Raw genomic sequence first — 20,695 nt, forward strand, 5'->3', positions numbered from 1 at the left:
TGAATTATTGTCAAAGTCCTAATTTTTTTTTGAGAGAGAGAAAGGGCACATGGGCACCTTGGGGGTTGGGTAGGGGCAGAGGAAGAAAGAGAGAGAGAATCTTAAGCAGGCTCCATGCCCAGCATGGAGCCACAGCAGGGCTCGATCTCACGACCCTGAGATCATGACCTGAGCTGAAATCACGCATCAGGCACTTAACCAACTGAGCCACCCATGCATCCCAAGGTCTTAATTTTTATATTGAGTAAGGGCTTCCATGGATTCTTTTTTTTTTTTTAAAGATTTTATTTATTTATTTGACAGAGATAGCCAGCCAGCGAGAGAGGGAACACAAGCAGGGAGAGTGGGAGAGGAAGAAGCAGGCTCATAGCAGAGGAGCCTGATGTGGGGCTCGATCCCAGAACGCCGGGATCACACCCTGAGCCAAAGGCAGACGCTTAACGACTGAGCCACCCAGGCACCCCCATGGATTCTTATTCTTTTACTAAAACCAACTGAACAAACAAATGCAGGTACCCGTAATGAGATTACATCACGAGCCAGTGAGTCTCAAAGGGTAGTTCCCGCAGATCAGCATTACGTGGAAACTTGTAACACATGCAAATACTCCAGCCCCACGCCGGACCTACTGAGTGCGAAACTTTGGGGATTGGCCCAGCAACAGGTGTTTTAACAAGCCCTCAGGTGATTGTGATGCATGCTGAAGACTGAGCAGCGTGATCATAAATCACGATTTCTCAAGTCTGGACACCTATAGTCAACGGACAAAAGGGAAGCACCGCTGGTGGGTGCGGTGTGCTTGTTCCATGGGGACAACCGTTGCACTTTCGCATTTAGTTGAGATTTAAACCAGATTAGAGAGGACTTGAATGTGACTCCCTTTCTTCCTGATGCCCTGGTAACAAATCTAAAAGGAGAAAATGAGGCCTATTACACTATTAAAACCAGCAGTAATTCCTAGCACTAGAAACTTGCTACACCTCAATGTAGTGTCAGATTTTATGATGTAGATCCAAAGTCAGACCCACTTTTAGGAAGTAACATGACTTCTGCAAATGGGGAGAAGAGTCTACAGTTTGAAATGAGGGGAAAAAACACTGGTTCCACATAGCACTGGCAACTTCCAGAAGACAAAAGTCTGGAGAGGAGAAAAAATGTGGAGCTATGTGTTGGAGAAGTACTGGACATTGCAGTTTTGGAGCTGCAGTATTTCACTGCAGAAGTCCCGCTAACAGCCCCTTGTCTACGAATAAGCTTTGTACCTTATGAACCTCTGCCAACTCATGGTCCATCCTTGCTGCCCTCTTGAGAAAACCGGCTTTTGTGGTAGTGACTTTTGGCTTTGGAGGTCTGATTCGGGGTTGTGTCACAAAATCTGGGAGACATGACTCAAGTTCAACTAATCCTACAGGAAAGAAGTGCATGTTTTTAGTATTCAGTGATTAAACTTAGTGTTTTGAAAGCATATTGTTAATTTTAGTAGCTGTTTGCCAAGTGGTTTCATGTAGAATTATTGATAAGATATAGCTCACATAATTGAAGTGGCCCCAAAATGTAAAGCAAATTTCTGCATAATTAACTCATGTTCTCAGTAATTTAGACCATAAAATGAGACATGCATTCTTTTTAAAAAGGATTTTATTTATTTATTTGAGAGAGCAAGGGAGAGAAAGAGAGCACACAAGCGGGGGTAGGCGCAGAGGGAGAAGTAGACTCCGCACTAAGCAGGGAGCCCAATGCAGGCCTTGATCCCAGGACCCTGGGATCATGACCTGAGCCGAAGGCAGCTGCCTAACCAACTGAGCCACCCAGGTGCCCCAAGAAATGCATTCTAATTAAATATTTCCCTACTAAAAAGTATTAAGTTCTATGATAATAACCAACAGAAAATTTGCAATCAGATGATACATGGGACCGCCACCCCACAGGGGACACACACCAATCTATCACAGTCTGCTCTGGAGGTGACCAGCCAGAGCTACACGTTCAAGAGCGTGACCATCAGTTCATGATCTGGGCCATGTTTACGGTTCAACTTGTCAACCAGAGTTTATATAATCTAAATAAGCCTCTCCGGGACTTGGTAAGAGGTGTAGCCCTCTCCATGAATTTGTCCCCTACTTACCCATTTCCTTGCCCACCAGTTTCCTAGCACTTCTTCTTAAAGGGCTGATGTCATGATATATTTCTTGTTTACTTTGAAAACCTGGCATAAAAGCTTTTTTGGTTTCATTTTTGTGTAACTTTATTAGTGACATTAAACATGCTTAAATGTTTAGTAGCTCAATACTGATATATTGTTACATAGTATATCTATTTTTTATTTGGGTTTTGGGAGTTTTTATTGGTTTGTATGAACTCATTTTAATAACATTGAATGTGGTCATTGCTACTTCTTGAAACTTTTTAATTTGTTGTTTAGCCTTTAATCTAATATTTCTCTTCTAGTACTTTAATACTCCTCTTAAACTGGACTTGTAATTATGCAAATTGCTTACCTTCATAGGTGTTGAGATAGTGGTTTTTTACTACAAAGTCCTCTGAATTGTTGTCAGGGAAACGACCAAGACGAGACAGAGGTCCGTAGACCTGTGATGCATAATCACAATAATCCCTGATGATATTTCTTCTCTCCAACTTCCCTTCTATATTCTTTCCCTTTCGCACAAGTTTTCTGATTGCTAGAATAAAACATACCTTTGTGACTATCTTCAAAGTATTGTTCTGAACAAATGCATATTAATAAACCAGTTCTAGTTTTATTCACAGGGAAGCTACTGAACTGAATTTCATGACGGCCACTCACTGCAGCTGGGTCTGTCATGTGTGTGGCCCAGATCATCATGAGACAAGTGGGTGTGACAGAAGCTGAGTCGGTTAGTGTCCTCGGTTGGTACTCAGCAAAAATCTTTTGTAAGCGCATTCCAAGCTCTGAGGCAAGCAGGGGTATTCAGTAAGAGTTTGCCAAGCTAATGAAAGAAACTCAAAGTAACCAAAACATACACGGTCAGTGGAGAGTTGGAGAATTATTTTCTCCTAGGAAAATAATTGCAAGGGAGGGAAGACTATATTTCTTCAATAGTCTCTTTCCATCTTGGCTAGCAGCAGAATAAAACACAATATACCCCAGCTTAGAGCTTTCAGAACTGTCTGGCAGTCGGAGGGAAAAGGCTCAGCTGTGCACATGGACAGCTGACTCATCTAAGGGGTCATGCTTACTTCCTCCGCCTGCACCTTTTCTTTCAGTCCCATCACGGACCCACCCCGTTTGAGGGCTCCGCACCGCGCACTCCCCATGGGTGCAAACTCATACTGTGGGACTGCAAAGTCTTACTGTAAGAGGCGGCTGCAGGCGCCACTGTTGCCTTGTGGGCATTTATGTTTGATTCTCCATGCTTTTGTGTGTGACTCGGGCTTTTGGAATTAAATAAAAATAGTTTACAGTTTGTCATTTATCTTTTTCTTTATTAATTTCAGGGGTAGAATTTAGTGATTCATTAGTTGAATATAACACCCAGTGCACATTACCTCAAGCGCCCTTCTTAATGCCCACATCACCCAGTTATCCCTTCCCCCCACCCACCGTGCCTCCAGCAGCCCTCTGTTTGTTATTTATCTACAAAAGTTAGTCAGCTCATTATTAGTTATAACAAGTACTGAAAAGAGAACATGTTGACAATATCTAACTGCATACCTAGCAGCTAGTTAAAGTTACTTTCTTACACACAAAAAAAGTTCAGGGGCATATAAGTGAGAGCAGATACCAGGCACCCGACTTATGGAGGGGGGTGGTCCTTGAAGGCCTCCCTGAGGAAGTGACATTTGAGTTCTGTCTTAGCCTGGGTTCCCCAAAAGGCAGAGCCTGAGACAAAGGCATGTGTGCAAGGTAGTTTATTTGGAAGGCAACTGACCCCAGAGGGCAGGAGAGAGGGACAGGAGGAATTAAAAAATTAATTAATTAATTAATTTAATTAAATAAGATAAAATATAACAAATAAGATAAAATAATAGGATAGGCTGGTGATGGGTAGTAAGGAGGGCAGGTATTGCATGGTGCACTGGGTGTTATACACAACTAATGAATCATGGAACTTTACATCAAAAACCAGGGATGTACTGTATGGTGACTAACATAATATAATAAAAAAATATTATAATAAATAAATAAATAAATAAATAAATAAATAAATAAATAATAAAGTAACCAAGCTAGTAAAACCATCGTTAGTATTGTGAAGTACTGAAAAGAAACTGTTGACAATACCTAAATGCATACCCAGCATCTAGTTAAAAGTTATTTTCTCACATCAAGAAAACGTTAAAGGTTCACTTAGAATAATTTTAAGGATTTCATAATTGTTTTACTTTTGCTAGAAAAATAAGAAATTTGATTTTTTAAATATTGTGATTTTTCTATTCATAGAAATTGCTAATTTGCACATATAATTGACACATTATAATTTTATAAGTAACTTACGTTAAAAGTTACTAAGCAAATAAAACTATAAAGTGAAATACTAATAAGTTAAAAATTTTTAAATTTTATTTTATTTTTTTTGAGAGGGAGAGAGATAGAGGTGGAGGGCAGTGAGGGGCAGAGGGAGAGGGTGAGAGAAGCCTAAGCAGGCTCCACGCCCAGTGAGGAGCCCAGACTGGGGCTTGATCTCACGACCCTGAGATCATGACCTGAGCCAAAATCTACAGTCGGACATTTAACCAACTGAGCCACGCAGGTACCTCCTTTTTAACTTTAAAATTTTTATATAGTCATTCTTAATTATCCACTGACTGCCCTTTTTATGTGTATAGATATAATACGTAAACAGATATACAGTATATCCATGGTATTAAAATTTCATGGAAGGGGTTGAGCAGGAGAAAAGATGTCTAAATGTCTCATTTAAGAGCAATAATAAAAAAGGTTGAGGAACAGGGCTCTCTATCCAGGACGTCAACCCATGAATACGGGAAGCCCAGCCCCTTACACTTACCCCCCCACACACACACTCACCCCATAATGTCAATAACTTGACTACCTGTTAGAACATCATTACTTGGTTTTCTTAGTGAGGAATTTTCCTCTACTCTTCTACTTTTGAGAAATAATTCATCTCCTTTACTTAATAACACTAGGACTCAAAAGAATTATATCTAAATCAGGTTTGATCAAAGAGTCAAGGCAAAGCCAACCCTCCCGTTCTCTACACCGTTCCTATTACACCATTACCTGATACATGTGTGTGCTGAATCTGTGCCAATTTTACCTCCTTTGCTTCCTGCAGTTGAGACCATCGGGCATTCAAGTGCTTCATGTTCACTTCGTTTTGATTCTCATCACGCTTTCGCAGCAGCTCTTTTAGAACTTCCAGGCGAATCTCCTGCAGTCTTTAAGTAAATCACCAAACGTAAAGACGTATTTGGTATCTCAGAGTGTTCTACTAGAGAGAAGGGAAACACCTGCCATAAACAGGATCCTCTTTTGGGGCTGGTATCATATTCATGTATTTAAAAAGACTGTTCTGGCAAAAGTGTGACAAATGGATTGGGTGTTTGGGGGAGGCAACTCAATGGGGAGCCTCTCTCTAAGAGGAATATGTACGGGCATAGTTCTGAAAGGCAAAGAAGAGTGTGCCAGGTAAATAAAGGGGCTCTCTAGGCAGATGGGCCTGACTGAACAACAAGATGTCTGTGCACAGCTCCAGGTCCACAGGTACTGGGTGGCGAGTTAAGTAATACGAGTGAAGAGAAAATGAGGCAGCATGCTATTTTAAGGAATAAATGTGAAAATGCCAGTGTCTGGTGCATATAGACATCCAGTCAATCTTTGTTTCCCTTCCACTTCCCTCTAGCCTGGTCTCCTAGAGCTGGCTACCTTGCTCGTGTACATACAACCACATACACATGACTTCAAACTTTGTACCTCTGGCCCAGGTATTTCTGAACCAGAATTCTGTCTGCTTGAATTTCCAGCTACCTCCTGACCACCTCAAAAAACCCCACTCATTTTGTTCCCCCAGAAATCTACCCTTTCTTACATCTTCTTCCCTCCCCTAACAATTCCTCCTCTAAAACACTTCTCGCATCCATTCCCTAGCTTGTGTTTTTATCATCCCTCTCCTAACTTGGACTCTAGTTGCTAATCGAGTCTCTCCTTCCAATCTTGCTCCACACAGCTGTCCAGATTTCCCTTCCTAAAATAGACATTTGAACATTTTGCTCTTACTTAAAAATTCATAGAGTAATTTATTCAGCCACTCATTTGTCAAATATTTATTAAGTGCTCACCGTATGCCAGACAGGAAACAATGATGAACAGGATAAAATACCTTCTCTCAAGAAGCACTATTCTATTGGAGCAGGCATCTCAACTAGCATTTAAAAGACAAGGAGATAAAGACCAGACAAGAAGACTGAAGACTGTGGGAGAAGAAATGACAGCGTGCTATGTCTAGCACTATTCCCAGTGGATCCAACAAGGTGGGGAAGGCTTCCTGACAGGAGCCATTAACTCCGTGGTCTTGAAGATAAACAAGGATTGGGATTTGCTACATAGACAAGGAAAAAGTGAAGCCTCAGCAGAAGAAAGTTCAACTCAAAGGACTAGGGACAGAGCGAACATGTCATACGGGTGGAGCTTCTCAAAGCAAACATGCAGGGGAGGGTGGGGAAGTACTGAAAAGTGAATATGGAGAAACAGGTGTTTTTAAAAATAAGCCACAAACCAATAGTCACCTTTCTCTCTGGAGTTAGAAATCCTAGGTTCATTCTCAAATTCATCACTTACCTAATTCCTTCAGTCATAAAGTGGACATAATAGTATCTATCCCATAAGGTTGTTATGAGCATTAAATGAGTTAATATATACAACATGGTAGAACAGTAGTTCCCAAACTTGAGCATGCATCAGATAATCTGGAGTCTACCACCTGACTCCGTAGGTCTGGGATGGTGCCCGAAAATCTGGATCTCTAACAAACTCTCAGGTAATGCTGATGCTGCTGGTTTGTGGAGCACAATTTGAGAACGACTGGCTTGGAACATGGCTCCAGCACATAGTAAGCACCCTGCAACTGTGCTCTATGAATATCATCAGACATTCATACATCTATGAATGTCATCTACAACACGCTCTGTGAATATCATCATCATCATCACTCATATTATCTACCTGATGGCTTCCTACTAACCCTTCAACATCCACGTCCGAGGCTACCTTCTCTTAATAATTTTCCCAAGTCTCCACCCACCCCAAACAGAACTAGCCAGAAACATTTTAAATGTTTTTAATGCCCTTCTGATATGAATATACCTCTCCAAATTGCAGCAATATATTTAATTTTCTACAGACAGGATTGGGTAACCCATACCTACTTTGCATTCTTTAATTGCAAGCTTTTACCAAAACATCACACAGTCTGGATTCAGGGTTAATAGAAGATGTTGTAAAAAGATAAACATATTTTGAATTCAGAACCACTCTGAGTCTCTGTCTTGGTTCTTTTTTTTTTTTTTTTTTTTTAAGATTTTATTTATTTATTTGACAGAGAAAGCCAGCGAGAGAGGGAACACAAGCAGGGGGAGTGGGAGAGGAAGAAGCAGGCTCCTAGCGGAGGAGCCTGATGCGGGGCTCAATCCCAGAATGCTGGGATCACGCCCTGAGCCGCAGGCAGATGCTTAATGACTGCACCACCCAGGCGCCCCTCTAACTGTCTTGGTTCTTAACTTTCTTTTGTATAAGCACTGTCAGGGGCTATGGTAGCATTGCTCTGAGCAATGAAGTGCCTCAGCACAGCCTAGGACAAAGGACAACCTCAACAAGTTCCCTTCCCTTCCTTTCTTTATTGCTAGGGAGTTGTAATTTTGGGGTTTTCATCATTTCCACACATGCCAAGGACAGCCTCGTTACTGAAAATGTATTTGTTAAATGATTAAAAACCAGAAGTACCTCAGCATATTGTTACCAAGGTGTCCTGACTGTGAATCCAGTACCAGGGGGAATAAGAGGATTAGCTAGTAGGCTGATGGATATGAAGAGGGCCAAGGCCTAGGCAGAGTGGCACTGGGAATGAACAGAAAGGGTCAGTTTGAAAGACTGATGAATGGATAAAGAATATATATATATATGTATATATGATGGAATATTACTCAGCCATGAAAAATAATGAAATGTTGCCATTTGTAACAAAGTGGATGGAGCTAGAGTATATTATGCTAAGTGAAATAAGTCAGAGAAAGATAAATACCATATGATTTCACTCATATGTAGAATTTAAGAAGCAAAACAGATGAACATATGGGAAGAAGAAGAAAAAGGAGAGAGGGAAGAAAATTATAAGAGACTCTAACCGATGGAGAACAAACTGAGAGTTGATGCAGGGAGGTTAGTGGGGGATGGGGATTAAGGAGGGCACTTATGATGAGCACTGGGTGTTATATGTAAGTGATGAATCACTGAATTCTAATCCTGAAACCAATATTGCACCATATGTTAATGAACTACAGTTTAACTAAAAGTTTTTAAAAAGAAAGAAATTTCAGGGGCACCTGGGTGGCTCAATCAGTTAAGCATCTGCCTTCAGCTCAGGTCATGATCCCAGGGTCCTGGGATCAAGCCCCACTGAGTGGGGAGCCTGCTTCTCCCTCTCCCTCTGCAGCTCCCTCTGCTGCTCCCCCTGCTTGTGCTCGCTTTGTCAAATAAACGTAAAAAATCTTAAAAAAAAAAAAAAAAAGGCATTTCAGTGGGATTCTGTGATAGTCTAGATTATATTTTCTTTAAAGAGAAAAGGGAAGTCAAGAATCACAGATGGTTTGAGGAATTGTTCAAACCTGGGTTCCAGGCTTAACTTTAGAGAGAAAATTATAGAGCTCTTATTTCCAAAAGAACCAGAAACCCAACTTTCTATCTCTATAGGTAGAAGGTTGCTTTTAAACCCACACATTTGGGAAAATGCTTTACAGATAAAAAGTATTTACATTACTCCACCAGCACAGGTGCAGCTGTCTGGGTAATCTAGAACTTACTTTTCAATCTCCTGCTCTCTGAAGGCCCACTCCTTCCGCTCCATCGCATTCATCATCCTCCTCCTCTTCTCAAACTGGGAGGTGTCACTCAGGCAGGGAAGAGTGGCTTCCCAAGCACGCTTCTCCCGGGCACGTTCTATCATCTCAACCTCAGCTTGTCCTGCCGGGAGCCCTCGGCCTGGATGATGAAGCAAAGCACTTTAGAAACACAGGGACAAACTCATGTACCTTTCAGAATTTAACTCACTCCCTTTCAGTTCCTGTCTTCTTTAACTTCAAGGGTTTTGACAAGACGAAATGATACTAGGAAACATCCTCCTGATGTGCCTCACAGCTTGTTATCTGTGCCCTGTACTGCCTCTTTAGTTGTTCAGCCAGAAGACATTTAATTGCACATAAGATGTTAGACAATATTTGAAGAATATTATGTGACTACTGAATAATTATACCTTGGAATGCCCTATGTTAGACAAATCAATATTTTGAAATGCAAGGAAATATCAAAGTAACTTACAGAAGGTCACAGCTGGTAAGTGGTAGAAATCGGGATTTAAACATGGCAATCTGACCCTTGTGGTGTTATCTACTATTCTATACTTCCTCTCTATTAGAGAAATGAAATAAAAATGAACTATATAGAGAAGCCCACAGCTAACATCATACTCAACAGTGAGGATGAAAGATATTCCTCTAAGATCGGGAACAAAACAAGAGCCTACTCTTATGACTTCTATTCATCATCGTACTGGAAGTCCTATCCAGAGCAATCAGGCAAAGAAGAAATAAAGCCAACCAAATTGAAAAGGAAGAGGTAAAATGGTCTCTGATGATGATCTTATATATAGAAAACTATAAAGACTATCAAAAATGGTTAGAACTAACAAATGAATTCAGTAAAGTTGCAGGATACAAAATCAACATACAAAAATCAGCTGCATTTTTATATATTAACAATGAACTACCCAAAAAAACAAATAAAGAAAATAATCCCATTTATAATAGGATCAAAAATAATAAAATAGGGGGGCACCTGGGTGGCTCAGTCAGTTAAGCATCTGCCTTCGGCTCAGGTCATGATCTCAGGGTTCTGGGATTGAGCCCCTCCTTGGGCTCCTTACTCAGTGGGGAGCCTGCTTCTCCCTCTCCTTCTGCCCCTCCCCACCCTGCTCATGCTCTCTCTCTCTCTTCTCTCTCTCAAATAATTAATATCTTAAAATAATAATAGTAGGAATAAATTTAACCAAGGAGGTAATAGATCTATACACTAAAAACCATAAAATACTGATGAAAGAAATTGAAGATGACAAAAGTAAATGGAAAAATATCCTATGTTCACGGATTGGAAGAATTAATTTGTTAAAATATACATACTACCCAAGGCCATCCACAGATTCAGTACAATCCCTAGCAAGATCCCAATGACATTTTTTACAGAAATAGAAAAAACAATTGTAAAATTCATATGGAACCACAAAAAAACACCAAAGAGCCAAAACAATCTTGAGAAAGATGAACAAAGGTGAAGGCAACACACTTCCTGGTTTCAAACTATATTACAAAGCTATAGTCATCAAAACAAGATAGTATTGGCATAAAAACAAACACATAGACCAATGAAACAAAATCAAGAGCCTAGAAATAAACCCAAATATAGTCAACTAATATTTGACAAGGGAGTCAAGAATACTCAATGGGGGAAAGATACTTTCTTCAATAAATGGGGCTGGAAAAATTGGATATTTGCATGTAGAAGAGTGAAACAGATGCCCTAACTTACACCAATTATAAAAATTAACTTGAAATGGATTAAATACTTAAATGTAAAACTCCTAGAAGAAAACATAGGGAGAAATCTTCTTGATACTGGTCTTGGCAAAGATTTTTTGTATATGGCACCAAAAGCACAAGCAATAAAACCAAAAATAAACCAAATGGGACTACAACAAACTAAAAAGCTTCTGCACAGTAAAAGAAATGAGTAACAAAATGAAATGGTAACCTATGGAATGGAAGAAAATATTTTCAAACCATGTATCTGATAAGGGGTTAATATCCTAAATATATTAGGAACTCCTACAAATCAATAGCAAAACCAAAATAATGCAATTAAAAATGGACAAAGGACCTGAATAGACATTTTTCTGATGAAGCTATACAAATGGCCAGCAGGTACATGGAAGGTGCCCAACATCACTAATTATCAGAGAACTACAAAAGAAAAACACAATGAGATATTACTTCACACCTGTTAGGGTAGTTGTTTTCAAAAAGACAAGAGATAACAAATGCTAGCAAGGATGTAGAGAAAAGGGAACCCAGTACACCGTGTACACCGTTGTCAGGAATGTAATTGCTACAGCCTCTATGAAAAACAGTATGGAGTTTCCTCAAAAAATTAAAAATGGAGGTACCATATGATTCAGCAATTCCACTTCTGGGTATATATCTGAAGGAAATGAAATTACTCTCTCAAAGAGATATCTGTACCCCTCATGTTCACTGCAGCATTATTTACAGTAGCTAAGACATGGAAACAACTTAAGTGTTCATCGACACATGAATGTATAAAAAATGATATAAATGTATATAATTCCTATATAACGTATTAAATATAATTAACATTATATTGAATATAATGAATATGTGATGTAATAAAATTCCTTGTGTTTTATATGCAATATTTAATATAATTAACAATATACTGAATATAATTAATATGTGATGTTTTATTATTATATATAATATAAAATATATAAAATTCAGCTACACACAGAGGAAATCTTGCCATTTGTGACAACATGAATGAAACTTGAAGGCATTAAGCTAAGTAAAATAAATCAGGCAGAAAAGACAAATATTGTGTGATCTCACTTATGTCTGGAATATAAAAAAACTTATTTCATAGAAACAGAGAGTAGACTGATGGTTGCCAGGAGCAAGGGGGTGGGAGAAATGGGTGAAAGTGGTCAAAGGGTACAAACTTTCAGTTACATGATGAATAAGTTCTGCATATCTAATATACAGCATAATGACTATAGTTAACAATACTGTATTATATCCTTGAAAGTTGACAAGAGAGTAGATCTTAAATGTTCTCACCACACATACCAAAAAAAAAAAATGGTACTATGTGAGGTGATGGGTGTGTTAAATAATATTATTGTGGTAATCATTTTGCAAGATATATGTATATAAAATCATCACATGGTATGCCTTAAACTTACACAATGTCAATTATATCTCAATAAAGCTGTGAAAAATGAACTGTACCTAAGTAAAAATATAACATTGTCTCTTATTTGATTTTTACATACATGATATTTTACTCTAAGTATCATTCTGCAACTTTCTTTTTTACTCAATTTTGTTTTGGGGACACTAGTCACACTGATACGCAGAGATCTAATTTCATTCTTCCATTGTAGGACTTGACCAAAATTTACGTTATCTTCTAAAAATTGATGTTTTAGATTGCTTCAGTTTTTTGATCACACATAGTAATGCTGCAACAAACATCCTTGTACTGGTCTCATTATGCCCATATGCGAATTTCTCTAGGATCCTTAGAAAGATCTAAAGTCTAGCAGCTAGATCATAAAACATAATCACTTAAAATTTTTCTGGATATTGCCAAACTTGCCTCCCAGAAGTATAATTTTGTTTAAGTCTTCTGAGATTCCCGTGGTGCTCTCCCACAGCCCATGCTTCCTTACCTCCTCCCACATTGTTTCTGCCTAATCTCAGTGGCTTTTTGTAGTCCTAACAAATACCTAGTAGTAGTTCACAGATTTGTTTTTTTCAGTTTCACTGAGAGTGTAATTTGTGGGAGTTGTGTTGTGCTTGCTGCTTTTGTGTGCTTTCTGGGAAGAGAAGAGGAAAGATGCTGATTTACATAGACACAGTTATACTGGGAATAGGGATTTGGATTAGAATTGCTCGAAGGTAAAAAATGTTTAGGGGAGAAATAATATCTATTCAAGCAGGAGTCTTCCATTTATAAACATGGTATGCTTCACTTTTTATCAAATCTTTGTTCACATGCTTAAGGAACACTTTATATTTTTCCCCATAATGCTGTGCACATGTTTTTGTTAAGTGACTTTCCTAGGTTATTATTTGTTTTTTTAAGAATATGATATTTTCAAATATTTCTAATCAGACATGAGCAATATCTGGAAAGCTGCTCTTTGCATGTCAATTTCACAATCACCTATCTTGAACTCAGGTTCTTAGTTCTGATAATTTGTAATTTCATTTGATTTTCTAAATGAGTAAATTGTCTGCAAATATAGTTTTACTTCTTATTTCTAATCCTCATACCTCAATTTTTTCCTCTTACTGCACTGAGTCAACATTTCTCAACTAAAGTGATATCACTGCCATATTGAGCAAAAAATCAGTGGGTTCAGCTCTGGGAGAGTGGAGGATGAGAGGAAACTGAGCCCAAAACTAGCAGAAGGAAGGAAATAACAAAGATTAGAGAATAAACAAAATAGAAATTAAAAAAAAAACCACAATAGATCAATGAAACCAGGAGCTGGTTCTTTGAAAAGATCAACAAAATTGATAAACCTTTAGCCAGACTCATCAAAGAGAGGACTCAAAAACACAGAATCAGGAATGAAAGACAAGAAATAACAACCAACACCACAGAAATACCAAGGATTATGAGAATATTATGAAAAATTATATGCCAACAGATTGGACAACCCAGAAGAAATAGAAACATAACCTCCCCGAACTTGATCAGGAAGAAATAAAAAATTTGTGCGGAGTGATCACTGGCACGGGAGATTGAATCAGCAATCAAAAAACTTTGACAAACAAAAGTCTAGCACCAGACATCTTCACAGATGAATTCTACCAAACATTTAAAGAAGAGTTAATACCTATTCTTCTCAAACTATTCTGAAAAATAGAAGAGGAAAGAAAGCTTTCAAATTCATTCTATGAGGCCACCTGTACCCTGATACCAAAACCAGATAAAGACACTACAAAAAAAGAGAGGGAACTATAGACCAACATCTCTGATGAACATAAATGCCAAATCCTCAACTAAATATTAGCAAGTCAAATCCAACATATCATTCACCACAATCAAGTGGGATTTTTTCCCGGGATGCAAGGATGGTTCAGTATCAATCAACATGATATATCACATCAACAGCAGAAGGTATAAAAACCATATGATCATCTCAATAGATGCAGAAAAAGCATCTGACAAAGCACAACATCCATCATGATAAAAACCCTCAACAAAGTAGGTTCAGAGGGAACTTACCTCAATAAAAAAAAGAAAAACATAATATGAAAACCCCATTGCTCACATCACACTCCATGGTGAAAAACTCAGAGCTTTTCCCCTAAGGTCAGAAAAAGACAAGGATGTCCGCTCTCACCACTTTTATTCAACCTAGTACTAGAAGTCCTAGCCAGAGCGAGCAGACAACAGAAAGAAATGAGGCATCCAAACTGGTAAGAAAGAAGTAAAAATTGGTAAGAAAGAAGTAAAACTTTCATGATTTGCAGATGACAAGATACTATATAGAGAAAACCCTAAGGATTCCAACAAAAAACTACCTGAACAGATAAATGAATTCAGGAAGGTCACAGAATACAAAATCAATATACAAAAATCTGTTGAACTACACCTAAATTATTAGTGTAGCAGAAAGAGAAATTCAGAGAACAGTCCCATTTACCATTTCACTAAAAAGAATAAAATATCTGAGAATAAACTTAACCAAGGAGGTAAAAGACTTCTACTCTGAACACTATAAAACACTGATGAAAGAAACTGAAGATGATACAAACAAATGGAAAGATATTCCATGCTCATGGATTGGGAGAACAAATATTGTTAAAATGTTCATACTACACAAAGCAATGTACAGATTTAATGCAATCCCTATCAAAATACCAACAGCATTTTTCACAGAACTAGAACAAATAATCCTAACATTTGTATGGAACCACAAAAGACTCCAAATAGCCAAAGCAATCTTGGCAAAAAAAGAACAAAACTGGAGGTGTCACAATCCCAAAATCCAAGATATACTACAAAGCTGTATTAATCAAAGCAGTATGGTACTGGCACAAAAACAGACACATAGATCAACAGAACAGAAAGCCAAGAAATAAACTGACAGTTATATATGGTCAACTAATTTTCCACAAAGGAAGCAAGAACATGCAATGGGGAAAAAAACAGTCTCTTCAACAAATGGTGTCAAGAAAACTAAATAGCTACATACAAAAGAATGAAACTGGACCACTTTCCTATACCACACACAAATACACTCAAAATGGATTAGGAACCTAAATATGAGACCTGAAACCATAAAAATTCTGGAAGAGAGCACAGACAATAATTTCTTTGACCTTGGTTATAGCAATATTTTTCTAGATATGTCTGCTGAGGCAAGGGAAAAAAGCAAAAATAAACTACTGGGACTACACCAAAATAAAAAGCACAGCAAAGGAAACAAAACAGAACTAAAAGACAACCTATGAAATGAGAGAAGATATTTGCAAATGACATATCTGATAAACGGTTAGTATCCAAAATATATAAAGAACTTTTACAACTCAACACACACACACACACAAAATCCAATTAAAAAATGGACAGGAGGGGCACCTGGGTGGCACAGTGGTTAAGCGTCTGCCTTCGGCTCAGGGCGTGATCCCGGCGTTGTGGGATCGAGCCCCGCATCAAGCTCCTCCGCTGGGAGCCTGCTTCTTCCTCTCCCACTCCCCCTGCTTGTGTTCCCTCCCTCTCTCGCTGGCTGTCTCTGTCTCTGTCAAATAAATAAATAAATAAAATCTTAAAAAAAAAAAATGGACAGGAGACATTAACAGTCATTTCTCCAAAGAAGACATACAGATGGCCAACAGACACGTGAAGAGATGCTCAGCATCACTCATCATCAGGGAAATACAAATCAAAAACACAATCAGGGGGCGCCTGGGTGGCACAGCGGTTAAGCGTCTGCCTTCGGCTCAGGGCGTGATCCCGGCGTTATGGGATCGAGCCCCACATCAGGCTCTTCTGCTATGAGCCTGCTGCTTCCTCTCCCACTCCCCCTGCTTGTGTTCCCTCTCTCGCTGGCTGTCTCTGTCTCTGTCGAATAAATAAATAAAATCTTTAAAAAAAAAAAAAAAAAAACACAATCAGATACCACCTCACACCTGTCAGAATGGCTAAAATAAACATGAAACAACAAGTGTTGGCAAGGATGTGGAGAAAAAGAAACTTTTACTACTGTTGGTGGGAATGCAAAATTTTTAAAAAGATTTATATATTTATTTGAGAGAGAGAGAGAGAGAGAGTGCATGCATGAGTGGGGGAGGGGCGAAGGGAGAGGGAGAGAGAGAACCTCCAACAGACTCCCCACTAAGCGTGACCCCGACTCGGGGCTCAATCTCAAGACCTTGAGATCATAAACTGAGCCAAAATCAAGAGTCCAACACTCAACCAACTGAGCCACCCAGGCGCCCCAAAACTTTTTTTTTTAAGATTTTATTTTTAAGTAATCTCTATACCCAACATGTGGCTCGAACTCATGAACCTGAGATCAAGAGTGGAATGCTTTTCCAACTGAGCCAGCCAGGTGCCCCGTGAATGAAAACTTCTGCAACCACTGTGGAAGACAGTATGTAGGTGCCTCAAAAAATGAAAACTAAAATTACCATATGATTCAGTAATTCCACTACTGGGTATTTACCCAAGGAATACAAAAGCACTAATTTCAAAAGATGTATGTACCTCTATGTTTATAGCAGCATTATTTATGATTGACGAATTATGGAAGCAACCCAAGTGTCCATGGATTGATGAATGGATAAATAAGAAGTGGTTTATATACACAATGGAATATTATTCAGCCATAAAAAGAATGAAATTTTGTCATCTGCAACAACATGGGTAGAGCTAGAGAGCATAATGCTAAGTGAAATAAGTCAGTCAGAGAAAGACAAATACCATATGATTTCACTCATGTGGAATTTAAGAAACAAAACAAACCAACAAAGAAAAAAAAAAAGAAATACAAAAAATAGACCCTTGACTATGAGAACTGAAGCTTACTGGAAGAGGGGGAATGAGGGATAGGTGATGAGGATTAAAAAATACACTTATTGTGGGGCGCCTGGGTGGCGCAGTCGTTAAGCATCTGCCTTCGGCTCAGGGCGTGATCCCAGCGTTCTGGGATCGAGCCCCACATCAGGCTCTTCTGCTGGGAGCCTGTTTCTTCCTCTCCCACTCCCCCTGCTTGTGTTCCCCCTCTCGCTGGCTGTCTCTCTGTCAAATAAATAAATAAGATCTTTAAAAAAAATACACTTATTGTGATGAGTGCTGAGTAATGTATAGAACTGTCGAACCACTACATTGTACACCTGAAATATAACACTGTATGTTAATTATAATAAAATTTAAATTTTAAATTTTTTTTCAAAAATGTAGTGCAAAAGCAGGCAGACAGTACATAAACAAATGAGTGTGGCTGTATTCCAGTAAAACCACTTTAGAGTCACTGAAATTTTAATTTCATGTAATTTTCACATGCTATAAAATAGCAGGATTTTCTTCATCTATTTTACAATGTAAAAATCATTCTTAGCACCCAAGCTATATAAAAAAAGGCAATAGGCCAATTTGGCTTGTGGACCATAGTTTGCCAATCCTGACCTAGTTTTAGTACTTGCTCCTTTTTTTAAAAAAATTATCATCTTTATGGGGCACCTGGGTGGCTTAGTAGGTTAAGCGTCTGCCTTCAGCTCAGGTCATGATCACAGGGTCCTGGGATGGAGCCCCACGGTGGGCTCTCTGCTCAGTGGGAAGCCTGCCTGTCCCTCTCTCTCTCCATCTGCCCTCTCTCTGCTTGTGCTTTCTCTCTCAAATGAATAAATAAAATCTTTTAAAAAATTATCATCTTTAGGGGCACCTGGATGACTCAGTCAGTTAAGCATCTGCCTTTGGCTCAGGTCATAATGCTGGGGTCCTAGGATCAAGCCCGTGTCGGGCTCCCTGCTCATCAGGGAGTCTGCTTCTCCCTCTGCCCCTCCCCCCATTTGTGTGGGCTCTCTCTCTCTCTCTCAAATAAATAAAATCTTTAAAAAAATTACCATCTTTAGAAACTCAACACCTAACAATTTTAATGACATGTTTTTCTGTTTTTTTGCATATCACGTTCTCAAACCCTGCTTCTTCCTTTTGAGATCATTTTTCTTCCTACAGAAGTGTATCCTTTCATCTTCTTTTATTCAGATTAATAGCTAACATTTATAGGAAGCTTATTTACATGCTAGGCACTGGTCTAAGTACATTACATAAAGGATTTTTCTTAATCTGTACAATATCCTATGAGATAGATCCTATGAAATGTCCTATCCTATGAAAAGTCTTTATTTCACCTTCACTCCTGAATAATAGTTTGGCTGGTAAAAGAATTCTAGATTTGCAATTATTTTCCCACAGCATTTTTTTTTTAAAGATTTTATTTATTTGTCAGAGAGAGAGCACGCGTGCACGCAAGCAGGGGGAGAAGCAGGCAGAGGGACAAGCAGGCTCCCTGCTGAACAAGGAGCCAGATGCGGGACTCAATCCTAGGACCCTGGGATCATGACCTGAGCTGAAGGCAGATGCTTAACCGACTGAGCCACCAAGATGTCCCTATCCCACGGCACTTTAAAAATAATTCTATAAAATGTCAATTTGGTTTCTATCTCTTTGCAGGTAATCTGACTTTTCTCTCCAATAGCTTTTGCAGTTTTTTCCTTTTTCCTTTATTAGTAGGTGTGATTTTTTTTTTTTTATCCTGTTTGGTCCTCAATGAAATTTTTCAATCTGTGGACTCATATCTTTCTTTAGTCCTGGGAAATTCTCAGCCATTATCTTTTCTTGCATTGCTTCTCCACCATTCTATTATAAGATCTTACAATCCTATCATCCATGGCTCTTACTTTTTTTTTTTTTTATCTTATTCTAACTTTGAATATTGCATTCTGGAATACTTGTTCATTTAATCTTTCATTTCACTAATTTGTTCTTCAGCTCTGCCTAGTTTACTACTGAGCTCATTTCATTTCAAACTTCAAAGTTTTCCTTCCCTATGATTGCAACTGGTTCTTTTTCATAGCTCCCACTCTTGTTTTCATGCTTTATCTCCCTTTATCTCTTTGAGGATATAAAAAGTATTTCCCAAGTCCTTTTCAGATTGCTCCATTTGCTCTGTTTGCCCAGGAATTTATTTTCTCTCTCTCTCTTTTAATTTTTGTGGATCACTCCTGGTATCTGTGTTCCTTAGATGCTCTGTGATTCTTGGGTTGAGATCATCTGTAGATTTCTCTCATGAGCACCCTGGGTAGTAACACTCTTTTACCTGGCAAGAGGGATCGCTCCCCAGCCTCATTCTTTAGAGCCCTGCCCATCATCATAGGACGAGGAGTTCAACAGACTATGCCCAGCTAGAGCTACTTTACTCTTAAAGACCTGAATTCCTTGAACAAATGGCCCAAGCCTCCTTCCACAATCTACATGGACATCTTCCCAGAATTCAGACTCCCAAGGGCAGATTATATGCTGCTGTCCATTCACCCTGTTTAAAAAAGATTTTATTTATATGACAAAGAGAGAGAAAGAGCAGAAGCAGGGGGAGCAGCAGAGGGAGAGGGAGAAGCAGGCTCTCCACTGAGCAAGGAGCCCAATGTGGGGCTCGATCCCAGGACCCTGGGATCATGACCTGAGCTAAAGTCAGAAGCTTAACCAACTGAGCCACACAGGCACCACTGTTTGTTCACCCTTAAACCCAAGGGGTAGCCAAGTGGCAGCTGTTTACAGGGATATGTACACAGAGATTGGAAAAACAAGATGAAGTAATCACATGCATACATGACAGGACCCTCATGATGTGGAACACAGCCAGAGGAAAAGGTAAGTCACAGGCAGCCTCTTCCCTTGCTGCCCCATTCCACCAAAGAATCCCAAGGAATCTAAGAATTTTCTTTTTAATTAATTAATTAATTAATTAATCTATCTACCTATCAGAGAGAGAAAGAGAGAGAGAGATACAGAGCACAAGCAGGGGGAGTGGCAGGCAGAGAGAGAAGCAGGCGCCCTGCTGTGCAGAGAGCCGACAGGGGCCTTGATCCCAGGACCCTGGGATCACGACCTGAGCTGAAGGCGGACGCTTAACCGACTGAGCCACCCAGACATCCTGGAATCTAAGAATTTTCAATTTAAACTTATCATTTCAATTTGTTATAAAGATATATTTGTGAAAAATACAGATTTTTTTACTTAAAATATTTTACTTAACAGATATTAACTTTATTTATAATCTTTAAACATCTATACATACAGTATATAGGCCTCCATTTAAACTCCGACTCAGGGCCTCAAAAATGAGGGGGTAGGCCTGACTCGGTGGTTTTTACTGAGACTTCAACCTCTGTGTTGGCAGGCATTGGGCTTCAGTCCCACCTGTGGGCAAGAGAAAAGTCCTGCTTCCTCTAGTTCAGAAAGGTAATTCAGATCTGGCTCCCCACCATTCACAGTCCCTGCTCATCATCATAGGTTCCCAGCTGTTTCTTTCTTTTAGGAAGAAGTCCTAAGTCTCCACTTCTAAACTATGGAACTTTTCTTCCTTTTTTTTAAAGTGTGTGTCTGTGTGTG

The 20,695-nt window shown here is 39.0% G+C and overlaps 1 protein-coding gene across 1 annotated transcript in view; it reads right to left on the reverse strand.

The window, feature by feature from the left end:
• The window catches only part of CFAP91 (cilia and flagella associated protein 91), an 85,635-nt gene that overhangs the window by 34,517 nt on the left and 30,423 nt on the right, over positions 1-20,695 (reverse strand). The window contains exons 7-10 of the mRNA XM_045785102.2: positions 9,022-9,199; positions 5,228-5,385; positions 2,499-2,681; positions 1,263-1,405 (exon numbers count right to left, since the gene is read on the reverse strand). Coding sequence (XP_045641058.2) covers positions 1,263-1,405; positions 2,499-2,681; positions 5,228-5,385; positions 9,022-9,199 — 662 coding nt within the window. The remainder of the gene's footprint in view (positions 1-1,262; positions 1,406-2,498; positions 2,682-5,227; positions 5,386-9,021; positions 9,200-20,695) is intronic.

Source organism: Ursus americanus, chromosome 4, assembly GCF_024610735.1.
Source record: "Ursus americanus isolate L20-20 chromosome 4, mUrsAme1.1.p, whole genome shotgun sequence".
In the NCBI taxonomy this organism is placed as follows: Eukaryota; Metazoa; Chordata; class Mammalia; order Carnivora; family Ursidae; genus Ursus; species Ursus americanus.